Genomic DNA, 24,552 nt, shown 5'->3' on the forward strand with positions numbered 1-24,552 from the left:
CTCATTTGAGTTCAAATAAGACTAAGAATCCTTAAAACTTTTTTTTAATGACGTGGCATATGCAGGCAGGGATCTGAAAATAAAAATAAAAAGTAGAAAGACAACACTGCTTGAAGAAAGAAAAATGCATTAAATGATTGGGTATCTTTGAATGGGATCAGCATCGTAATCTTATTAAAATAAACGTCATGGCTATAAATAGCATGAATCAATTTAATGAGTTTTAGGTTCTGTCTGCACCCAGGTCAATCTTAAAGTGCAAAATTCAACACAGGTTTTGCAGGTAAATGAAAAAGGTAAGACTTCCCTACTTTACAGGAGTGAGTTACATTTTTGCATCCAATCTCTTGATGCATGGCTCACCTATGGCCTAAGATGAATCTAAAATGTTGTAGACGTATTTAGAAGTTAAACTAAGAGTACATCTAGTGAAGCGTGTCCTTTTAAAGATGGCAGGATTTTGCTATCCGAGGCCTTACGAAAACACAAACAAGAGAACACATGAAACAGTCACCGTAAAAAAAACAAAAACATAACATTGATGAAAAGGCACTTTGTGACTTGATCTACTTCCAATCATTTCATCAGTCCACATCACATTCATAAGCCTTTCCTCATATTAAACCACAACCACCTGAGCCAATATAAACTTCTATTTACATTGCACTACGCTTTACGACATTCCAAAACTCTAACTATCTCATTTGTGCTTTCCACATTAAGTTCTGCATTTTTAAAGCAGAAAATTTGGATTTCTGAATCGTCAAGTCCTTTCAGGCGCTGAAGTTGGTGTCAAGAGCATTATAGAGGACGTACCTCCACCTAGTGGCTATTTTCTTTCATTGCAACGACTCGTTGGGCATCTGTGCTTCTGAATGCTGGTGAGAAGTTCTCCTCAGCAGGTTGGCAGGTTGCAACTGTTACATCCTGTAATCAGTTCCATTTATTCCAAGTACTTCTGAAGGTTCTGCCTTTAATTTCCTTTCTTTGATTCCCATTCCTGCAAAAAGTCAGAAGGCAAGTGGTGTTACACAACACATTCATTAACAAAGAAAATAATACAAAAGTTGAACTGCACAACCTAAACATCAGACATAGTGTTGAATAATACCTTCCACTTGACAATGGCATAATTTTTGTTTTTTGATAGTTCGTTTTGGATCTAATCATTTGCATCATTTGCTCACTGTAAGCAGAAGCGCATACAGGGAGTGAAAGCTACCTTTGCCTTCTGCATGACAGTTCCTGACGATGAAGCATACACAGAGGGCGGTCTCTTGCGCATCTCCGAAGCACAGTTTACTGGTAAGGTGTCACTGTAGATATTATGTGTCTTCTTTCTGGACCCCTACAGAAAAGAAACATGTTGTAAACAAGGGTGGGTAAAGATAAATGATCCTCCATTTTAAATACCTTGACGGGAGGGACAGTTTCCACAGGGGCACCAAGAGCTCCACCTGCCAGGCTTTTCTTGAGGTTTTCTTTGACTTGGGACAGTCGCAGTTCCAGGTCCACTTGTGCTGCTTCTTTAGCCCGACAAGCTTCTTCCAGCTGGGACACGCGCTGGTTCAAGAGGACACATCTCTTCTCTGTCCACACACATAATCATATCTAATATTTGAACCTTTATCATTCAAATGGGATAATTGTATCATTTAATGTCACCCTAAAGCATTATTCATTTTCACTATGGCTTGTCCTCGCTAGGGTCACGGCTCACGGGTAAACTGAACTGAATTTTGGGCGAGACAGGGTAGCCCCTGGACTGTTCGCACTCACATTCACACCTCTGAGTAATTCAGCACTGGTCACAAAATGAGATGTGTAAATTAGTCAAATAATCTGGTGCAATGATAAGCATACCAACAACTCACATATATTAACGCTATGGTTGGCAATGTCAAATATTTATTAATGTAACACTTCAGGGCACTATGACCTTAGAAAAAAATTGACTTATTTTTAAATATCATAAATTATTACGCCCGTAAATCTCCTTTAGAATCAACCCAATCCAACTCAACCTTAAAGGAGATTTAAGGTTGGTTTGGATTGGGTGTATCCTAAAGGAGATTTACTACCATAATAATTTAGAGTGTACAAGCCATGCTAGGCAATACTGATTTGTAAACAATTGTCAATCATTATGTGTAAAAAAAAAAAAAAAAAAAAAAAAAAAAAAAAAAAAAAAAAAAAACAATTACATCATTACTATGCTGATACTGGACTTGAAACCACCACAATAAAACATTGGATATTCAATTTGAGGAAATTAATAAATCAGTGAGGAATGCTATGTTGTTGATGTTTTCTTTATCCCTGCAGGCAAATTTTGTTCCCACTCACTCTAAAATAATCTGGGTTTGCGGAGGTCAGACAGCTGGGTCAGACCCATTCGACATGCAAGCTTTTGCAGGATATCAACCTACAAGTTCAAGCAAAGCTGAGCGGATATGATGGCCAAAACAAAGAGATTTTTCTTTACTTTTGATCTTTTTTACTTACCAGAAGCTGTTTGCAGCTGTTCCTTTAGCTCTCGTTTTTCCTGTCGGAGTTTTGAGAGCGTATGCCGAATTCCCTCTTTCTCTTTTTCCAGCTCTTCTTTTGCCTTCAGGTATCGCTTAGCATCCTCCTCCGCTCGTGTTTTCCCATACCTTCCATACTGGTTGTTAGAATCTGTGATGCCAGAGATTTCAGGTGAGAGGTAAAAAAGAAAATTGTTTTATCTTTGCTGACTCAATAACGACTAACAAAGCAAAAAAAAAAAAAAAAAAAAACTAGGAATCCACTTCATCCACAGTGTTAAAATGACATCATGTGACACATACAGAACACACACACACACTGGTGTAAAGGTCATGAGGCGAGACAGCGAATCTAATGCGTCTAATAAATCTCCTGTTTCATCCTGAAGCTGTCAAACTCTAAGCGTGCTCAGTCCTTCTTTGAAGTATCGCAATGTCAGCACACAGGCCTGGGAGAGAAAGAAAGGACAACGCCAATATCATGTTGCTAAACCCAGAATGCTCATCTCAATTTGTGGGAGAGCAGCCAAGGGACGCAATGACGCACATGGGAGCGGTCAGTGGAAAGTGGAGATGCTGGATACTGGACTTTGAGCCAGATAGAAGCTGACGTTCTATTTTATGACAAAAGAGGGGATTGGTCAACACCAGAGAGTGTCATCTGGGATTATGATTAAGATATAGCATCTGTAAGACATCTTTGAGGCCAGCAAGAATTTTCAGATGAGATAAATGTTGGGCACATTTACATGATAACTTTGTAAATAAGGTTCTGGACAAATTTCATATTAAGATTCCAGCTCACAAACTGCTTCTCCACTGGTCTTATTCTAAATCTTGTGTAGCATACTACTACAGTAGCGGTGCAACCAACACAGTTTTTCAAAAATACATCAATCTTGAGCAAAGAAAACAAAACAACAGTGATGAAGTTGGACAATTTAGATACTTTGGTGCATCACTCATCGTTTCGGTGTGAAATTAAAAGGAATCAAAAACATCCAGTTATTTGCCTTTGAAGGCCGCAAATTGATCTGTTGAAAACTGTTTTGAGTTCAAATCCTTTAAACTAGCCAGAAGCATGGCCATGACCCAGGAATTTTAGTTTGTGCGGGAATTCGACCAAAAAACACTTACTTGAACCTGTTCGTTCGAGGGAGTTGAACAATTTGTTTTTTTCAGAATCCCTGCTGGACAAACTGGATTGCCACTTGCCTTGATTCCCCCACTGCTGCCGGCAGCTCTCGATAGACTGCTGTAGAAGAACACGGGGAAGGGAGGGGTGCAAACAAAAAGTTCACATACTCATCAATGTAATGAACCCACTTTTGGATTTATTGACTTCTGATAACGGAGGTGTGTCCAAGTGTGTGTGGGTGGAGGCGGTGAGAAGCGTGTGTTTAAACTCATGTCAGTATACCGATGTGAGGGGTTTAAAGGCTGTTAAACTGCAGTGACCTTCTTGTCACCACTATGGAGGCTGTTTGTCCTCACTCCCATAAACACACACACACACACACACGCACGCACACACGCACACACACACACACACACACACACACTAAAATCAGAATCATGAAACATTTTAGTGTGAAGTGAATTTATGGTTACTTACTTTTTGAATAAAAATAATCTATATATGTATTTACCTTTTGAATACAAATAATGATATGAATAAAAACTTTCATGATATTCCAGTTTATTCTTGTGTCAAAGAAAACGTGCGCTCATCTCTGTGCATGCAAGACCAACCTGAACATCCTCATTCGGGACCTCGTCATATGTTCTGAAGTCTGTATTACTTGCGGAGGATGTGACCCATCTATATAAGAGTGGAGAGTGGAGAAGAAATGATGTCTGCTTTAGGTGAAAGGGTCTCAAATACACCCACTAAATCTGTCTCACTCACAGGAAGGAATGGCGAGCAGCACTGCGAATATTAGCAATGGTCTCCACGTCCACGCAGTCGTAATGCAGAGACTCTGGATCTGTTGCGGAACCGGTTTCTGCCAAGAGAACCCCGAGCCATCTGCCAAGGTCTTCAGAGTTGGCGGCCTGGAAATAAGCAGAACATATTCAATCGGAAAGGGGCCACTTCTTTTAAATCTCAAGTAGGTTGAAAGGTGAACAAAAGCTGCAGTCAAACAAACAATTCTCACCTCCAGAGCAGCCACAGTGGTGCTTGCTCGTAAGATCCGGAAGGCAATGGGATGCTTGGGTCCCAGGCCTGGCACCACTTCACAGCCATGCAGTGGGAGGGAAGGCAAGGAGGTCTGATGGTCGCCTCTGTCGTGGTAGAAATGCAGGAAGCCTCTGCACACACAGCACCAGTGCTCCTGCCACTCTTGGTTGACAAGCACTGACAGATAACCTGAGCAAACAGAAATAACGAATGAACTCCGAGTCATCGCAAAGAAAAATGTGGAAGCAGCCACAGACCTTGTCGAGGGTCGTTGTAGGCTGTTCGAGAAGTCTTCTTCTTTGAGAAGCTGATGATGCGTGTGATCTTTCGACCTGCAGCTAAGGCGCCACGCTTCACCTTACCTGCTTTGAAAATCAAAGCATTGGAGATGCTTTTGCTTGACATTTGGAAACAGTACTTGATTGGAAAACATTCACTGATGAGAGATTTTTAAATCTAAATTCTAAATACTAACACCCACACAGGAAAAGTTTCACCTGACAATAAGCAACCTTTTCCTGATGATCTTTAGGATGACACTTACTAGGACATGTTTCATTCACGCAAGGGTATGCAATGTGACATTTATTTACTGCTGAATTTTAATTACATCAAATTACATCAATGTGAAAGTTTTTCGATTCTATTTGGCCAAAAACCTGCTGTCCAGTTTTCAATCTTGTTTGTTTCTTTGTTAGAAAGAATAACAAGTAGAACCCATGCATTTTCTATATTGCATATCCAGCACAAGGTCATGGCAGCATTGAAAGGCAGTCATCTGAGCCCTCACCCTCAAAAACAAAACTTCAATTTCTCCCATACCATCAAGCTTTACATTGTAAAGATATAGTAGATCTGAGATTTTGTAAAATCCCAGTATTGACCTTTTGGCCGGGAAGTGTATCATTCTTATTGAGTTATCAGCAAGAGGCAATTCCCACTGCCTGCTGCATCTGTCAAACCTGTTAAATTGAGAACAAAAAAAAAGAGTGGCTCCATTCACATTATACTCACTATTTTCTCGGAAGTTCTCCCCCGTTGATACTCCAACATCTGAATCTGAATTGTTCCTTTCTGCAGATAACCTCTGTGGAAGAGCACACATGCACCCAAACAAATTGACTTATTTTCTGAGACACTTTTCTACTCGATAACCCAAATATATTTTAGAAGCAAGAGTGTTGTTAGATAGCATTCCGGAGTAATCTGGTGTTAGTGAGCTGTGCATGGGCGCAACCAACAACTCCAATACCCGTTCCACTTGTCCTGTCTCTATAAAGTATGTTTATCTCTGGGTTCCCTCACTTTCATTCTTTATTTTGCTCACTGTCCACCATGAACACATGACATCAGAAGAGAAACACAGTATTTTCCATCTGCTTTTCTCCCCTCCCTTCCTTGACTTTAATTTATGGTGGTATCGGTGAACGTTGAAGCGGTAGTACTCAGTCCAACACTGACTCACCCGCAGCCCTATTATTGGCGTCTTAGCAATCACTAAGATAACACATCTTGCCTTTGCTCTGCCAATCAAACACAGGTAGTGTTGTGTTTTGACATACAATCGATTAGGACAATTGATGGTGACAACACAATTGCTGCTTGCTGCTGACTTTTTCTTACCGCAGCTGAGAAAAGGAATGATAATGTGTGGGTGTAAGTGACAATAACCATGGCCTTTTGACACACCTTGTCAAGTTCGGTTTTCCTCAGAATGACGGGGGACGCGGATACCTCCGACCCGGTGCATTGGCCCTTCACCTCTCTGATAACCTGCAGGGATAATTGTCAAAGTCAAACAATTTTCACCCTGTTTTTCCCGGGGCTGTCAATATGCTTGACGGTCAACATTATTATTGTATTCACACTCAGGCTGGCCAAGCAGTATATGCCAATTGGAGTAGACAATCACAGTAAACACATTTAGTCATGTTGCAGTTACCCCGAGCCATCGCTCCGCTTGCTCTTTGCTCTGCACAGCCAGAACCAGAGCATCTCCGTTGGGTAAGGTGAACCGGAGTTCATGGTTCTTCCGTTTGCTATCCTTGGGGGCGTAGACCACAGTGCATTGGGGCAGCAGCATGTCCACGTAGGGACATGTATCCTTGGAACTCTTATAACACTGTCAATGATACATAAGAGCGATTATAGTCAAATGTTCTTAAATATTGGAACCTCACAGCCACATCATTAGGTACAGCTCTAATTAGATCCAACAGTGGCAATGGAGAAGTATCAAATTTAACAATAATCCTGTTATTATTATAACAGTCTGTGGCCCAAACTACGTAGGAGATGCGTCAATGAAATACACATTGCAAACTCCAACCACAAGAAGAATAGCACATTCTTCAAGTTCAATTCAAGCCATGCGTTCAATCGTAAAGAACTGGGCTAGTTGTCGCAATGTTTCACCCGGCCTTGTTTTTCTGGCGTTTGCTCACTTGTAATCGATTCTCTCGTATAACCGTGAGCTGTTTGGCCCACTGGCCGAAGCGTTTCTTGCGTAGCAGGAAGGCACAGATCCGACAGTCCCTGGTTGGGGGCATGGAGCTCTCATCTGAGGGCCACTGATGTGTCAGCTGCACACCGGGACTCCTCTCTTCCTCGTCTTCCTCATATGACTCATAAGAGCTACTCAGAGCATCAGAATCATTATCTGAGAGAGCAGAGGCAGAGTACGCCATTTTTTTTCTTTGAATAACATTTGGATGCCAGTATTATGTATTATTAATTTACAGGAGTTTTTACGATGGGAGATGATGCGAGTAGTTGGGTAGTTGTTGTCTGCATCTTCATATCCATCCTCTATAGAGGTGGGAGGGCTAGGTCTAACTGAAGAAAAAAAAAAATATTAATGAATAAATAGGCATTTCACAATTGCTACACCACATTTCTTGAAACTCAAAACTGTTGGTTCACATGAATGGACTAAGTCTGCCTATTTCCACATAAACTGCTTTGAACTATATCTATTGATTTTGTTTTCTTTCTTCCAAACTTTTCACCTTTAGTGTAGTGTGTTTATCTGTTCAAAAAAACAAATCAAGTGAAAAATATTCGATAATATATGTTAAATGTATCAATTTATAATGTTTGAGAGCTTACTGAAAAGCAGTCAAGTTGAGTCAAGAGGGAAGATGTTTACCTCGAGCGATGATGTATTCAGGCATCTTGCCTGGACTGAGTGGCACTGCCTCCTCATAATAATCCTCAGGAGGAGGTGTTGTGGGCAGAGGGGGAGGAGAGTCGGCTGAATGCACAGCTGAGGAGTCTCCACAATCCTGATAGGTGAGACAGAAATATACGGTACATCCCAAATGTCATCAATAACTATGAGCGATTTGTTTGTTCCCGACCAAAGGGGCTATTTCATCAAAGAGAAACAGAGAAAGAAATGATTCCCTGGGTGGAGCAGGCCCTAAATCTCTCCTTACCGTGCGATGAACATGTGGGAAACCCCGCAACATGGAATACATTGTATTTTATCCCCTCAGGCCTCCTTAATCATTTACACATCATAATCTTAGCTCACATAGTTCGTTTTGGAAAAGAAAGGGTGGAAAGACTAGCATAGATTTTAAATGATGTGGAAAGTTACACATCACAGCCTACATGGAGAAAACTACCCCAGTTGTTATTTGAAACCTATATTTGGATGTACAAAAAAATTAGGTCACTGACCTGTTTCAAAGTCTCGCTTTGTGCATCTTTTTCTAGCTTCAAATCGTCCGTAACATCCTTTAGGTCTCCAAGTTCACAGTCTGGAAATGAAAACAACTCACGCTTAAAGGTGAAGTCAACCCCTACATTATCTTTGTAATAATATGTTTTGTGCAGTCCAACTAATCGAAACACAGTGTTCTGAATAATGTTTCGTTTGTGAAATATGAATTAAATGAGCAAAATTCACCCATTTTTATTCATCTCAGGGGGCAGCCATTGTGCCACTTGCTGTTGACTGATAGTGACATCGCAGTTGCTAAAAGTCTCAGGTCACAACCAATCGCAACTTAGCTACAGAAAACTGGTGAGTCGTGATTAATTGTGAGTAGTTAGTGGTACATGTACAACATATTATTTGTAAAGAAAATGTTGGGGTTGACGTCCACTTTAAATACAAAAGTAGGCCCTATGTACTGTAAAATTACGGAATAAAAACGCACCAAACTTGTCAAAGAGTGACTCCACAAAGCTGGTGCCATTCCTGTACACTGCTGAGTTCACATAGATATAGTCTGTTCCCGAAACTGGAATAAAGAAGGCTAAGTTAAACACTTGATGGCTCTGCAAAGTATGCATAGGTTTCTCCCAAGGTGTCTTTTCACTGACCTGATGGTTGTATCTGCTGCAGGAGGTTCCAAACTGAAGTCTTCTTCTCCTGCGTGGATGAGCTCAGAGTCTCCTGATCCAGCAACTTCAGCAGAGCGCTCAGCTCACTCACTAACTGCTCCATTGCTGTAATATCAAGATGAAATGTCAGGGCGAAATGAGATGAAATATAAGCAGAGGGCAAAGGTCGGCACAGATGTTTAAACAAGCATTCAATGCATGCAAGCTGCTTCCCTTTACTTCACAGTATATTTTGCTTGTTTAACCCTTAACCCCTCACAGTCTGTGAACATCTCTCTCTTCTGAGAAGAGCCAGACTAAACAATACACAAATTGAGTGACTGGACAGATGTCTGCAAAGCAATTCCTCATTAAAATAGAGAAAGCTAAAAGTGGAGGGAGCAAAACAACCAGTTGAATCCTCTGACCAAAAGAAAGCAACATCATTATTAGCTAGCATCTTGGAAACATGGCTTGCACAAACAATGGCAAACCAAGTCAAATTTGAATCAAACACTGATGAGGCAAAATTAAAAGCTCTGGCAGCCTGCCGAGATATGAGATCATGGCAAGAATCACAGATTAGAGAATACATTTATGATGCAGCAGCCAAGCTTTTCATTTGTAGACTTGATCTTTATCTTGAAGTTGGGCGATGTTAAGGCATGCATGCACAGATGACATCATATGATGTTGTGAGATGCTCTGCTACCCGCTTGTAGAAAACAGAGCCACATTTCAACCTATCTCTATTTTGAATCCCTTAAATTCCATTGTACTTCGGTGTCTCTTCACTGTAGCTGGTTGTCATGGTGACAACACAACACATAAAAATTTCAATCCAGTGAATAAAGTCTAATAAAAAGACCACAGATGTTGTTTGCACACAGTGTTGCGTGGTAATAATACAGGTGAAGATTCTTTCCTTTTAGCAAGTCTCCATCATTCTGATGTAGCATCTATGCCTTAGATCACTCAAAATCCCAAGTAGACATACATATATTTAGGTACGCCAGTGCACTCTCATTTGCTCCACTAGGTGAAAAAAAGTAACACAAATGTGACAGCTTGATGCGTCCATACATAACCACGGAGTAACTACAACATTAAAACAGAGACCTGTGTTGAGTTGTAACTGTTAGCTAGACTTTACTTTATACAGACTTTACGCTTTACGTTCAATCGGTTCAGCAAATTACTTTTTCACAATGCTTTTCAATTGGCAACACCTATAAAGAAATTGACCTGACATGATGGGATTGGTGATCTTTTATTTATTTTTAGGGCAGTGATCGTTAACAAAATCCTGATCGTGCAAAGACTACTGTGACTTTTTTTTTCTAAATAATCTTGTCAATCAAAATCTCAGCATCTTTGTAATGTTCTTTGTAAAATTCCACAGGTGTACCTAATGTTGCAGCCAGTTGGTGCCACTACCAAGCTGATAGCATCTGGTGGAAATGCCCCATTATTCCCACAGCTCAACCTGCAGCAAGAGCCATTTTGTTTGAATTCCTGTGTTATCTGACTTGTTGCTAGACACAAGCAAATGCTACCAAAGGCAACGCCCCTACATACCCCTCACCACCGATGAGTCGTTTTGAATGCTTTCCTTCGAGAAAGTTGCGTACAATTTAATCGTCACACCTTTTTGACAATTGCTTCAGTCACTGCTACTGCCCCAACATCTCCATAACTCAAAGCCCCCGACCATCAGCCACCAGCCATACCTCCCTGCTACCTGATTCATTTTCACAGTCTAGTCACAATAGACTTGCTGAACCATGCATCTTGTTGGGGTCAGCCATCGGACAGTCTCTCAGCTAGAAAACATTTTGTTGGGAAGGCAGCCATAAGGTAATAAGACCTGTTCTAGTAAGCAGGCACACACATGCACACACATACACACCCTCATGTGGGATGATAAATAAGTACAGTGTGTGTGTGTGTATGTGCAAATTTGACGAGTGTATCATTAATGCTTTTGCCAGTTGTCAACAGTAATGTATTTTTGTCAATGGTTTGAGAGAGCAAGATGTTCCCACCCTGAACAGCAACAGGCATACTTTCCTGAGGTAGGTCTTCCTTTGGGTTGAACAATGGGCCATGGACGCTTTAGTCGAAATGCAAATAGAACTGTCTACATGCTAGTAACGTGTGTTTTACTGCTTCTTTAAAAGCATTTCCTTCTATTGTACTTAAACCACACTTGCACTCCCTGTAACGTTGGCATGAAGAAGTGATTCATGCATGGATCAGCCGCTTTGACCCTGCTCATTATGACGCGATTCACTGTGCAAGGGGGATTGGGAGGCTCATGAGTCGGATCACTTGGCCTAGTGAAAGCTGTCTCTTTGCCAAATGTTCCAGCTGTTTAGATTGTCGCTCTGGGTTGAAATTGTGCTTCCCCTAACCTTGGAAAGAAAGAAAAAAAAGAACATCTATGCACATTGTGATTCATTCACTGAACATTTAGACCAAAGTCAGCACAAAATCAAATCTAGTAAACTAATAGGTGCTGCATTGAAACAGAACACCAAAACACGAAGAAAGCGCACGTCAGAATGACCATTGAATCCAAAGTCATATGCCTCTATAACGCTAGGGGTTCGGTAAGTCGGTCTCAGGGGCTCGGCAGAGCCTCCATTGCGGAGGTCCGAACACACCTGATTTATAAATTCGTGATAACGCATATCTGAACTGGTCTCGCAAAGGCAACAGCAGAAGTCACACTAATTTGGCTGGTATGTCATTTGTTGTGAGTTCATGCATTGTGCTGGTTTTATTTTTTGAACAAGGTAACGTTCATGCACGACTCATTTTGTGCACCAGTAAAAAAAACATCCACGTCTTGAATATGAATTTTTTTTTTCGCTAAAGAGGGGTTCGGTGAATGCACATATGAAACTGGTGGGGTTCGGTACCTTCAAAAAGGTTAAGAACCACTGCTCTATAACAACTCTATGGTAAATCTCAACTGGAAACAGCACGTTTACTAAAATTTGTGACTGCTTCGAGGTGTTGTGTATTTGTGTTTCGGAGCATCCGAGGAAAACCAGTGAGCCGTAGGGTTACATCTTTTATTTAGAACGTGTACAACGCTACATTTTTTGCCACCCTGAAATTGTTGACACTTAAAATATTTACAGGATGTTTTGTACTTAAAATTGGCAGCATGGTAATGTGAGCCAAAAAAAGAAGAGTCATTCTTCTTCTTGCTGTCCCAGCAGGAATGCTTGGAGCTATTCAAAAGCTTTAGCCTCTGTCAAACATTGACTTCCTCTCACTTGTATGACAATTGCTGGTAAACACCACACACATTCCTCACCTTGTTGATAGTGTAAGACTCTGCAAAGTGCAGCCTATGAATAGAGATTCAAGCGTAGACTTTTTCTTTTTGTGCAAAGCAATTCTGCAAAGATGAGGGAAAGAGAAGCGGGGGAGGAGGTTGGTGCTGATTTGGGAATTGAATCCCGTCAGCAAACAGAACACCTGTGCTAACATACCCAACAAACCCTGATATGAAAAATAGTCTGACCTCAGCTGAGATTTTCTCCTTAATAGCATTTGCAGAGTCTGCTGCACTCCTACACATAATGTAATTACACAGACACACGCTTGAATGACATTTGTCCTAGGTGACAGTTCAGTCATTCAGCAGTTTCACAATATTGTTGCGCATACTCCATCTAATTACAGAGGAATTTGGTTACACAGAGACTCTCCCAAGTTTCCCAATTAGCTGAGCTAAGACGCCAGTCACTTTCACAATAGTACAGCATTGCTAAAGCACACACCAAGGGTTGGAGGGGCCCATCCACAACGGTCAACTTTGCTTGTATTTTTTTATCATTCACTAGTAAAGATCCTTTGGTGTTGGTCTATTACAAAAAACATGGGGCCTGATCGATACGAACTTTGTAAGGCCGATACCAATGCTGATATTTGAAACACAACAAAACCGATTACCAATTAATTGGCCGATTAGTTTTACAATACTTTGCCTTTCAATATTTCTTTAATTTCTAAACAGAGAGAAAATTAGGGATAAAAACATGCAAATAAAAATAAGTAGACAAAAACATTAAATCTTTGGGAAATTATTTAACTAAACTAAAAAAATATATATATAAATGGTCTGCAAATTGGAGGTCGCCAAGTGGAACAGGTGGAACATCATCATCATCATCATCATCATTACAACATAAACAAAAGGTGGCCAAAAGAAGCACACATTTTTAGGCAAACATCACCAAGTTTTTATCATGTTCAAGTTCAAATTCAGAATATAGAGTACTTTTATAAGAGACGAATAGAATAATCTGCCAAATTTGGGCCAATGTTGATTATTTTGAAAAGAGCTATAATTGCATTGAAAATTTCATATATTTGGTGGGAACATATCAGCTCACTTGTTTGCCATTTTGATGCTAAAGTTAAATCAATAACATTATAGAAATTTACCCCATCTGGTGGCACCTAAGTGTCAATGATATTGAAGTGAGATGATGCTTTAGCTCTTGATCTCTGAATAAATTATTAAAATCAGCAACTGCTCTTAAATTGTCATCCAGTGGAATTCCTTAAAAAAACAATGAAGTACGCATAACAAAACTGTACCCTTAACCTTAATACCAAACACAGGTTTGTCAGTTCAACGATTTCTTTCTCTGTTGAAGAAACTTTGCCGTGTGAGACGCTGAGCAGCCCATTTCACAAGAGAATGTTGTTTTAGGACTTCATTGCATCCTGCCCAAATTAAGGATACATTGCGCCGGATGCAATCAAAGCAGCCTCAGAGCCTCCTCCAAGTTTCACAATTAACAGAGCCCCCAACCCACCCCCTTGTGTTTTATGCCTCATTTCAACTTCTGTATACATAGACTTTATGTGACTGGGGGTCAAAATGCTGCAATTTTGCTTCATCAATCTAAAAGACCCTAACTCTTGTGGCTTCTCACTATGCATTTTGGAAAATTCCATTGTCATCAGTTATTTTTGTGACCACTGTGGTTTTTACTTTTTTTAATGACTAACAAGAATTTCATCTATTCGTGTACATAATTAAGACAACTTCTACAATAATTCCAAGAAACCCTGCGCAACAAAAAGAAAGACAGATTAAGGCTTAGAATGTATTACATGGGAGAAAGTTCTGCATTACAACGAAAAACAAAGTTGACCCCAGAGCATTGCATGCACTGTTAAAGCTTCTCAGTAGATTGTTACATAAAGGTCCACATTTCTTACCCTTTATTCAGCTTGGAATACAGCAAATAGAGAGCATTAGGCAAAGCTTACCCTCTACAGCAGTGGCTGAGAGTCCGACCATGGTCCCAGATGACAGAGACGTTCATTCATACAACTAGCCGATAGTGTGAGAAATATTCCAGAGTCAAGGCCTGGCTGTTGTGTCGGTGTCACTGGTGGAGGTGAGCTGCAGCTTGCCCGCCTGCTGCTGAAATCACAGTCCCTCCTCTCCCTTCCTCCCTCTGATCTGTTATCTCTACACTCCCTCCCTCCATCTGCCCACTTCTCTTTTCTTTTGGGGGGCAGGGGAGCTGCTCTATGTGTGTGCGCACCCAGGATAGTCTCTCACTCATGAAATGACTCAACTAGTTATCTGTTTTTACTTGTTTTATTATTATTTGCAATTTTCTCCCAGCCTGCGTTATTATTTTAAAGTACAGTAGCCAGGCCCAATCTGCACTTTGACAGGAGAACCGAGATATGTCTTATTTTGTTAGATAAAATTCTGTTCCAAGTGATGATTTTGAATTGAGATGTTTTTCGTCTGTTGAGGGGGAGGCAAGTTAGAACTTTTCAAAGTTACTTCTTGCCTTCAGGCAAACATACAGGCTCTGACATGATGAAACACGCCTTCATTGACATCAGCACAAAGGTGACAGTCAAAAACCTTCCAGCACAAAACAATAAACAACCTCAACGACCACTTTTTACGCATACTTTTACCTTACATTTTTCCCAATTATCAAATTTGATGCAGAAGTCAAAACCTTTCACGAGTGTTAACCGGCCACAACATGACATGTACCTCCCGTGATCAAATAAGATTCAAGAAAGTGTAAATCCCCAAAATGTTTTGGGTATTCAAGAAGTGCATGACATCATTCTGAGCACTGAATATTTTTCCCCACTTCTTCAGCAAAAGGTTGACAGAGACCCATTTATATCACTTTCCCCACCCACTTGAAGAATACTGTAAGCCAATTTTAGATACAAAGTCCTCCATATACAGTACAGTACTCGCTCAACTGGATATGATGCATTTAAACTTTCAACAATCTCACAACTACAACAAATCCTAATTTAGAAGAAGATAGTTAACGGTATTCATTTTCTCAACTCACATTTTTCTTTTGCATCAAACCATCTGTCATTTCAGCGCAAACAAACTATTCCACTGCAATTTATGGGGACCAGAGGATAGTGCGATTATATACAAGGGGTCCACTAACCATATAACCATATTATTATGGAACAGGTTAGCATCATGCTTGTAACCGGTACATAAAAGCTACCATATTCACCTATCTATTATGTTGGTTTAGTCGACCAAACCTTCATCTGCCTCCTGGACTTGTAGGCATAAATACAAATGCCGCAATAGCATTTAGTGAAAGACAGTAAATAATGGACTGCTAATGTGTTCATGACTTAGGTGTCCTACAAGTGTCTTAATTTCCCTATCAATAAAGCGGAGCAATTTTAAAGGTTTGCTTGGATCAAATTTGGTCCAGATTGACTTGACTTCAACTAGAGGCCTGACCTCAACCCCATAAACACACCTTTGGGTTGAACCAGAACAGTGATTTTCAGCTAGTAAAAAGTTGTTCAGGAATCCCTCCGACAGGATAAACAAAATCCCACAAACACACAACTAAATCTTCCACAGTGTCAAGAAGAGCGGAAGACTTTATTGAGGAAATAAAACCGTACTGGAAATGTGTCATATTTTTACTATACTAACTGTTGTCCTTTTCAGCCATTGTTTCAAGAGTGTTACAACAGTTTCAGCCTCAGAGGACCTCGAGTGACCTTTGATCTTGTTTTGGCAGACTGGGAGAGGGAGGCAGCCAGCTCAGGCACACAAAGAGTTTGCAAAGAACAAAATGGAAAAAGAAAAACAACTTGGGAGAGAGCAAGGGGAATTTCTCACCGAAAGGCATCAGTAATAATATACAGTATGAGGTTTTCACCTGTTTCCAATTTTTTCTACAAATCACCCTAATTTGTGTTGAACGTGACAAATACCAGACACGCCCTGTTAAGCTCAGTTATGGTATTTCAAAACTGCTCCACGTTGTGTTTAAACGTGACCTCTGAACCCCAGAGTAAAGCTGTGAACTCACAAGATGATGGATGCCAGAGGAGGGACAGCAAAAGCAAACTAGGACATAAAACACACTTTACCTTGAAGACTGACTAGGCACACCAAATGTCATGTTTTTGACTCATACTAAGCAACACACAATACCAAACCCAAGTCTGACAGTCCAGAAGCATCTCCCTGGGAGAGCTATGTCTAATGAAAACGGCAGGGCTTTTCTTGGAAGTCCCCCCTCCTTCCTTATTGTCTTTGGACATGGAGGACAAACAAACATTCTCAAACCTGATCAGACATGAAAGAACGCTGCAGGTCCAAGACTTTGGTGCTGGGGTCTGCAGGATGTGAACAAAGCTTATTTTCATGAAAAGGCACAGCAGAACTGGACTTTACTTTTTTACTTTCATGTCTTGTTCGGATTGCTTAACTCAGATCACAACCCAAGCATGACAAAGTAATATTACAAGAACACCAATCCTTTATGCGCTGCATCCTATAATGGTGGCTGTTGGGGGGCAGTTTGCTGGATTGCCAGATGTTCTTTAAAATTGCACGGAGAGCTGTGCCAACAATGCTTTGTCTCACCAGCATGTGCCACCAGTCCACTCCCAGTCTACTCTTCAGATTCCAGGCATTTCGCAAGAGTGACGGCTCTCAGCTCGTGGCTAGACGACATGTCTGGGCATTCATGGACTGCTGATACAGTACATTCTGCTGCCTTAAACCCAACGTCTTTTTAAAATACATTTTTATCCCTTTCATTCTCTCTGCCGGTCAGAAGTCACCCCCAAGGACTACATGAGTGAGCCACAGGCCTGTTTGAAAAAGTAGCTCACCAGTGATGAGACTGTGATATCCTAGGATCAAAATGTTAATTTGAAAATCTAAACCGTAGTATTAACAAAGTGTCGCGTAGTGATGTTTATCCGTTTTCTACCTTGTTAAATCATTGTTGAAAATCGATTACGCCTAATGGTTAACACTATCAGTGTCTTCGTGTCCTTGAGCTATCCTTGTCCCCTTCAAGAAAAAAAAATCCTAGCTTCGTAACTTTGCCAGTGGTAAAGAGTTACGTCATTTTTCAGTCTTTATGACATTACAGTTGTACATTTTATGTAAACTATCAGTCAGTTAAAGTTTGTAAGTCATCCAACATTGTTGTGATTATTTTATTGGTCCTGAAAATAACAATTTTAGCTTGAACTGAGCACACTAATTAATATGAGTAAAATGACCCTGTCGTCGAAAAGATAGACTACTCACACAGTGATGCAAATCAATAGTTTGTTCATGTCTCAATCCAGGAAGTAAAAACGGTATTGTTCCTTTTCCAGTCTGGGCTTGCGAACATTCTTCCATCAACTTAGCATTTTTCCCAATGTTTCTTTATTGACAGACCCTCCAAACATGCACAATAATCAAATTAAATTACTTTTATTAGATTATTTTTTTACAAAATAATGGGATACAAATGCTATCTTTCAAAAATGGAAGTGCATTGTAGTTAGAGTGGTCCAAAGCCACAACTGGCTGATCACACACTGCATCTGGTACTACAAGGCATTTTCAAAATTAAAAAGTGTTTTATCTTCTTGGATTTCAATGACATTCCCAAGTCTCCTGAAATATCAAAATATTAATATTTGCATGACAGGCTTCTTGTTGGTGAATCATGCTTTCTGTGATCATTCCCAGTTTTTTGTGCGAAAGGTATATAAGAAGGGGAATTAACGTGGGAGGAAAATGCAGAGCATGAAAAAAAAGGACTTCCTTACATATTGCCATAAACGGTGATTGAAAATGACCTATTCATGTCTGTTACACCTAATCTTGTTTGATTCACTTACACTATACTGAGCAGTCAAACGAGATGTTTTTTTTTTCTCCACCCAAAAGTCTGTTTTCATGAAGAATGATCTTAATGAGTGAATGGACCTGAATAATAGTATGAAAGCTTTTTAATATATGAGATTTGCTGCTTGAAGAGTGACAATACAATGTTTTTCAATTATAACTGATTGACACTTGCATCTCGCTTCTCTTTTAAGATGTCAAAAGAGCCTCTGGCGTTTACATTCCACGACAAAGTAGCCACTCTGTTATTATAGTTGGTACTTTTCTCAAGAAAAACATTTAGAAGGTTGGGTTTGCTTCTGATGCAAATGTTTGTAGATGTGATTGTTTGAATGTGCAAAAGAGCAGGAAAATAAATGGTTATACAAAGTGAATACCCCATATAAAAAGTCATTTGTTTTATCCAATTTAAAGAAAAAGAATGTTCTCTATGATTGACTGACAATCAGTCATGGTTGTTGTCTGCCTGTCTGTCACCAACTCTGAAAAGGATAAGCAATCTCGGAAGTAAATACGATGAAAGTATTTTTGTGAAAATACAAAATGAATGAATGAAATACACAAAACAAATATGAATGGGGTTCTGTAAATTGATTAAAACATTGCATCACCATTTTGCTAAATTCCACACTTGTTTGAAATATATGGATTGCATCAATAATTCTTATAAAAAATCAAATTAAAACGATACAATCCATTTTAATATATTGGAAATTTTTAGCGTGGGAGGAAAAATAAAAACCTTTCCACCCACCCAAGCCTTTAAACTGCAATTTATATTTACTCCAACTACTCTTGTATTAAATATTCTAATGAAATATTCTAAATCACCTGCTTTACTTCCAATAAAGGAGACACAAATCTTCATGCTACTTTCAATAGTCCCCCTGTCAGAGACAGTCAATTAAATAAAATTCTTTATGCTGCCAACAATATGCTAGACATTTGGACTCACCAGATGGCATGTGCAGGGCCTCCGTGCTCCCTATGGAGATGGTCTTCCTCCTTCTGTTGATGACATCACATATCACCTCCGGCCTTCTGTTTCCTTTTCCGGTCAGCTGACGTGCATCCACTTTTACTGTACTGTCTCTAGTGACCCTAGATCCTTTTCAAGATATAACTGAATGCACTTGTTTCTTCTGCTCTAATTCAACAAAGTGACAAAACAATAGTATGAGCAATTAGTGCAAGGCTGCTTTCTTTTTTTTTTAGCAACAAATCAACATCCGTAAGTAAAGTGCAGTATCTCCCGTCATTTTTTTGAATGGGAGCTTCATGAATGGGCGTAGAGAGAGCTGGGTGTTACTCAACTTTTCGACAGATTGCAAGCACAAGCAGGAGGTAAGCAGCTTGTGATGCAAACATGTGGAACATGTTTGGAAAAGTCGGAAGGATGTACAAATTAATGAGGGAAGGGGAGAAGTATGTTCTTCCCACTGTTTTTATTATACTCAGGAAGATGCTTGGGGTTATCATAAAAATAGAGCAATGATCTCACACTGAGTAGAGTAGAAGCAGGAGAATATTGTGCACTAAAACACAATTTTCATCTGAAATGATTGACAACAGAGCCTCACCTGACTGTTTCATCTCAAGATTGAAAATCAGCCTCTGGCATTTACATTCCATTCTTCAGAACTATTGCTTTAGATCATGGGTGTCAAACTCTTTTTTTTCGCAGGTCTCATTGTAGTCATAGCTTCTTTCGGAGGGCCATTATGACTGTCAACCCAAATAAATGTATGAGCAACTCATTATATAGAGCAAAAGCTACAAAACAAACTGACAAATAACTTATTTTCAAATCAGATGAGTAAAAACTGGTAATATATATATATATATATATATATATATATATATATATATATATATATATATATATAGAGAGAGAGAGAGAGAGAGAGAGAGAGAGATATTAAAAGTGAAGACAATTTGCAATTCTAGTAATGACACCCGAATTTGATGCACAATTTGTCTTCGCGGGCCACACAAAATGATGTGGCGGGCCGTATCTAGCCCCCGGGCCTTGAGTTTGACACATGTGCTTTAGATGGAAAGGGTTTCAGTTTTATTTGTCGGCATTACTGAGAAAAGTTGTGGCTAAGTGACTGATGCTTCATGGACAGGGCTGCATTTTTATAAATTTCATATCACGAAGTGTGATACTTGTTCAAATGATTGCAAAGATTGTTGTTTTGCCTGATTTTAAAGTCATAGGTTGTAAAATGAGGTCATTTAATCCACATTTTTGAAGATAACGCCACACAAACTTGTCAAAATAACTGAAGCTGCGTCTTTAGCTTCATCTTCAGTCATTTTTACATTCTTCCTTTAACTTTCTGTTCGCTTCTTCAACTTGCAAACCAGAGCAGAGAAGGAAAAGCCAGTCTCTGTTGGGATGCTGTCATGCACATTTCACCGCAGCTAATTTTTCTTTTTGTTTGATCTCTGTGCACCCCTGGTACCAAATGGCCTTTGAATCAATATTGCAGTATAACCTTTTTTGAAATAGCATTATTTAAACATTGTTTAAAGAACAAATATTCAAACACAAATGACGCATCAACACATAAGAAGTCATAGCCATACTCAAAATTCAGCAGAAAATGTGTTACCAACGATCAGCTTTGCGGCAAAATTGTTATTTGTGCCTTGTAAAAATCTAAATCTACATGACTATCTGTATGCGTGCCTCACATTGCCCTCATTGGAGGTCAAGACATACACAACAGAAGCACTGCGTAGACCTTTGAATTAATAAACTGAAACAATACCAAGACTTGATTTGTGTCACGGATGCAGATAGAGCAGGGCGACCAAACGCAGCTTGGACCAGGAAGTAGAACGAAGCATCAAGTGAAACAGACGGGAACTAGCAAACTAATAACATGACAGACTGACAGACTGACCGACCGACAGGGATGGCAAACACAAACAGACTCGATAAAGACAGGAACCAAAAAGACATCAAGACAACAAGAAGAAGAGGAGTGAGGGGCAGACAGGACTTATATACACGACAGGTAACAAGAGGTAGGTGAGAATAATCAAACTAATCATGGGCACACAGGAGGGGAGGGGCGAGCACACAGACTGAAACCATGACAACAGACACATAGTGGAACGGCTGGGGACGAGACGTGACAATTTGATACCTTCCATCTGAGTAATGACTGTATTAGACAGCAAATTATGATTATGTTAGAGCTTGCAATGCTTTAATATATAGCAACAAAGTTTCCCATTGTTTGCTAAGTGGCAGAGTTCCCTTAACTCCAAAAAAGCTGTTCCTACCCTTAATGCCCCTGTTTATCCATTACTAACTCCAAATCCTGACATATGTAAATTTTTAATGGCTAACATAGATTTGTCTGCACTCAAAATGAACTTACGGGGGATTTTCCAGAATTTCCCAAATGCTTTTGTGACGCTCCATGTAAGGACAGAGATATTGAAAATAGTAGACAAATGGGCTCATCAAGCCATGGTTGGACGTCAAAGGTCACTGACTAGGAAGCGCGTTTCCCCCATTCTCATTTTTCGACTCTTTCTGTGTGATTAATTCATGTCCAACATGACACTGAGGGCTTGAGTCAGCCTGCTGCCATACAAAGACCCTTCAGTGCACTCAATATTATTCAGTACACAGTCCGATGAGATCACCACAATGCTATGTCTGCCACACACTCAAGTATTCACTGAGAAACATTCAAGTGGTGTCACTACACTGTCAAATTTTAACTGATGTTGCACACAGTAAGGCTAATACACACACAAATAAACCCACAAGGTATGTGTGTACATATATATACACAGTAGTTTAACCAGACCATGGCACCTTGGACTACAAGGAGTGCATGAGGAGGTTCTACATAATGGAAAATAGGAGGCTAAAATGTTCTATGTCTGGTTGCGAGATGTGTGGATAATTTCAGTTTCAATTTGTCACCTGTGTGTACTTTTAATAAATGATGACGGAATATGATATTAGTCATATTCTTATTGGAACTCAAAGTATCTTGCCTGTAAAAGAAAGTGAGTTGAATTTACAGAATACATGCGTGGTCAGGATGGTACCGCTGCTACCTCAATTTGAGCCAGGAAAAACCCTGTATAATGCCAGTAGCCAGCTGTCAACAACAATAATAATAATAATAATAATAATGCACCAAAAGGTGCTTTTAACTCTTGATACTTTATGTTTTTGTTTATGGCTATGAAAGAAGAAAGGAACCTGGAATCCAATAATTAGCTCTATAGGGTGCTTTATATAATTGTCCTTTGAAGTAGTATATTCTGTACACCAAAAATAGAGGCATGATGAGGGTGCAATAAAACATATCTGGCGGTCCAGTTCCTTGCTCAAGGGCACTTTGTCGATGTTTGGGAAGAAGGTAATGCAACCATTGCCCAGCCCTTTACATGTCCAAATACAATAAACTACATAGGAGATTCATTCTCAGTATACTCTGGTTGTTGTTATTGTAGTTAGATTTTATTTTTTTGACAACCTCTAGCATAGTTGTAAATGAACAGTCAAGTTCTGAATGTTCAGCATTCAATAGTGCGATTTATGAAATCAAACAGTTTGTATGGAGCACAGGATAACCTATTGTTGCAGTTAAGTCTTCTGTTTTTTGTCCTCTGCTGCAAAATCTGACTATGAACAATCACTGCATTGAACTTTGTAACAAACGCGAGCACTTTGTTTTGTGGAAATGTAGTCCACTCCTTCGTGGAGAAAATCTGTAGCAGCATTGCTTGAATGTATCCATAAGGGGGTCACAAATAAGCAGCATGGTAATGACAGCAGGGTGCATAATTACACAGCTAATTATACAGCTTTGTGTCACCAGTAATGACCTGTCAATCATTTTGAGCAAAACGCTCATTTGCGTGGAGGTACTGAGAATTCATTATGTTTACAGGAGCAGTATATTACATTCATTCGCCATTATCCCACAGTCTATTTTGTCCACAATGTCTTCCATATGCAGCTTGACAATGGCCTCGATTCATCACGGCTACTGAGCTACAAAACACACATCTCATCACCGCAGTGTTTCTCTATGGGGACAACCGCTCCTTTTTCCTCACCCACCTGATGCTCCACTTCTCAGAGTACATTCTTATAACTACAGGAACCAAAACTAAGGCACTCAAGATGTCATATTTTAGAATGTTAAAATGTTTCATACCTGCATGTCTATTTCAGGGATGGGCAATGGGCGGCTGGTGGACCAAACCTGTGGAGGACCAAAATTGCCAAAATACAAAATGAATAAAAGTGAAAATAAGAACAAGTATACCGTAATTTCCAGACTATAAGCTGCACCGGACTATAAACCGCACCATCTAAAATTCGGGGATATTTTAGTTTTTTTCTTACATAAGCCGCACCGGACTATAAGCCGCACGTGCACACGGGTTTTTTTTTTTTACAAAGAAAGACAGTATACAGAAAGCCTTTTTAAAGTTTTAATAACATACTTTAACATACTTTAACATGTCTTTCTAAACATTGCTTGTGACGCAGCAGTAGTACCGCAGCAACACAGAAGTGTGCACTGCTTTGTGTAATCTCTGAGTCACATGGCAGAGTAAGAGAAAGGGTTTAGAGCCCTTTCACGCAGGTCACCTAGCGTGCATTCCTACTAAAGCTCATAATAGTCACAAGCAACAAAGCCAGAATAAGCAGCAGCCATAGTAGTGTTTCAAAATGGTATTTTTGTTGTTTTTTTCTTCAAGATACCGCACAACAGTGGTCCACAGCCTTTTTACGAGTGTATAAAAGTGATCAAGCCATCACAAAAATCACGAAAAAAAATCTCATATAAGCCACACCTGACTATAAGCCTCAGGGTTCAAAATTTTGGAAAAAAGTCGCGGTTTATAGTCCGGAAATTACGGTATATAAAAAAAAATCAATAAAAAAAATCTAAATAGATACTTAATTGTATTTTATTTATTTTTTTATTTATATGTATTAATTATTTATATATAATTTGAGTTGTTATTTATTTTTATATGTTTACTTTTGTATTTCTTTTTACATTTATTTTTGTAGTACATATATAAACTTTATATTTAAATTTATATAATTGTTTTTTGTTTTTCTAACAACCTGACTAACTTGTATGCTCACTACATCTTGCTTGTGAAATCACTGTTAAAGCATCTCATTCCATATCAATGGCAGTCATTTTATATGTGATTCCAGGGGGTTATGCCTGACCATGACAATTAACCATGGATGGCAATGCTCTAAATTTTTCAGTCACACTATTTAGGACAACTTTCGGTCATTC

At 39.5% G+C, this 24,552-nt stretch overlaps 1 protein-coding gene across 7 annotated transcripts; it reads right to left on the reverse strand.

Moving 5' to 3' along the window:
* Positions 1-28: 28 nt before the first annotated feature.
* Positions 29-19,356, reverse strand: afap1l1a (actin filament associated protein 1-like 1a). Of its 7 annotated transcripts, none has more exons than XM_049737015.2 (19): positions 19,197-19,356; positions 9,040-9,165; positions 8,874-8,957; positions 8,392-8,471; positions 7,856-7,991; positions 7,447-7,542; positions 7,152-7,366; positions 6,650-6,829; positions 6,397-6,480; positions 5,722-5,794; positions 4,965-5,072; positions 4,685-4,896; positions 4,435-4,580; positions 4,278-4,347; positions 3,663-3,780; positions 2,506-2,676; positions 1,414-1,589; positions 1,223-1,348; positions 29-1,000 (listed from the first exon to the last, which is right to left on the reverse strand). In XM_049737015.2, exons 1-19 carry the CDS (start codon positions 19,204-19,206, stop codon positions 974-976), a joined length of 2,238 nt encoding a protein of 745 aa, XP_049592972.1. In that variant the 5' UTR covers positions 19,207-19,356; the 3' UTR covers positions 29-973. The 7 variants fall into 7 exon arrangements, with proteins under 7 accessions (XP_049592972.1, XP_049592963.1, XP_049592954.1 ...); XM_049737006.2 differs by lacking the exon at positions 19,197-19,356 and adding an exon at positions 14,341-14,547 and having other exon boundaries at positions 7,459-7,542; XM_049736997.2 differs by lacking the exon at positions 19,197-19,356 and adding an exon at positions 14,341-14,547 and having other exon boundaries at positions 3,663-3,777; positions 4,965-5,069.
* Between the last annotated feature and the right edge of the window lie 5,196 nt (positions 19,357-24,552).

The sequence above is a fragment of the Syngnathus scovelli genome, chromosome 1 (assembly GCF_024217435.2).
Source record: "Syngnathus scovelli strain Florida chromosome 1, RoL_Ssco_1.2, whole genome shotgun sequence".
NCBI lineage: Eukaryota > Metazoa > Chordata > Actinopteri > Syngnathiformes > Syngnathidae > Syngnathus > Syngnathus scovelli.

What these genes read in the sequence shown, in the direction of transcription:
- afap1l1a (XM_049736964.2), bottom strand. Translation starts at nt 14,371, where the DNA reads ATGGTCGGACTCTCAGCCACTGCTGTAGAGG. An exon ending in CTCCCATCGTAAAAACTCCT is followed by an intron (nt 7,367 to 7,446) that starts GTAAATTAATAA and finishes CTGCTCTCTCAG; the next exon opens with ATAATGATTCTGATGCTCTG. An exon ending in TCCCGAATGAGGATGTTCAG is followed by an intron (nt 3,781 to 4,277) that starts GTTGGTCTTGCA and finishes GTTCTTCTACAG; the next exon opens with CAGTCTATCGAGAGCTGCCG.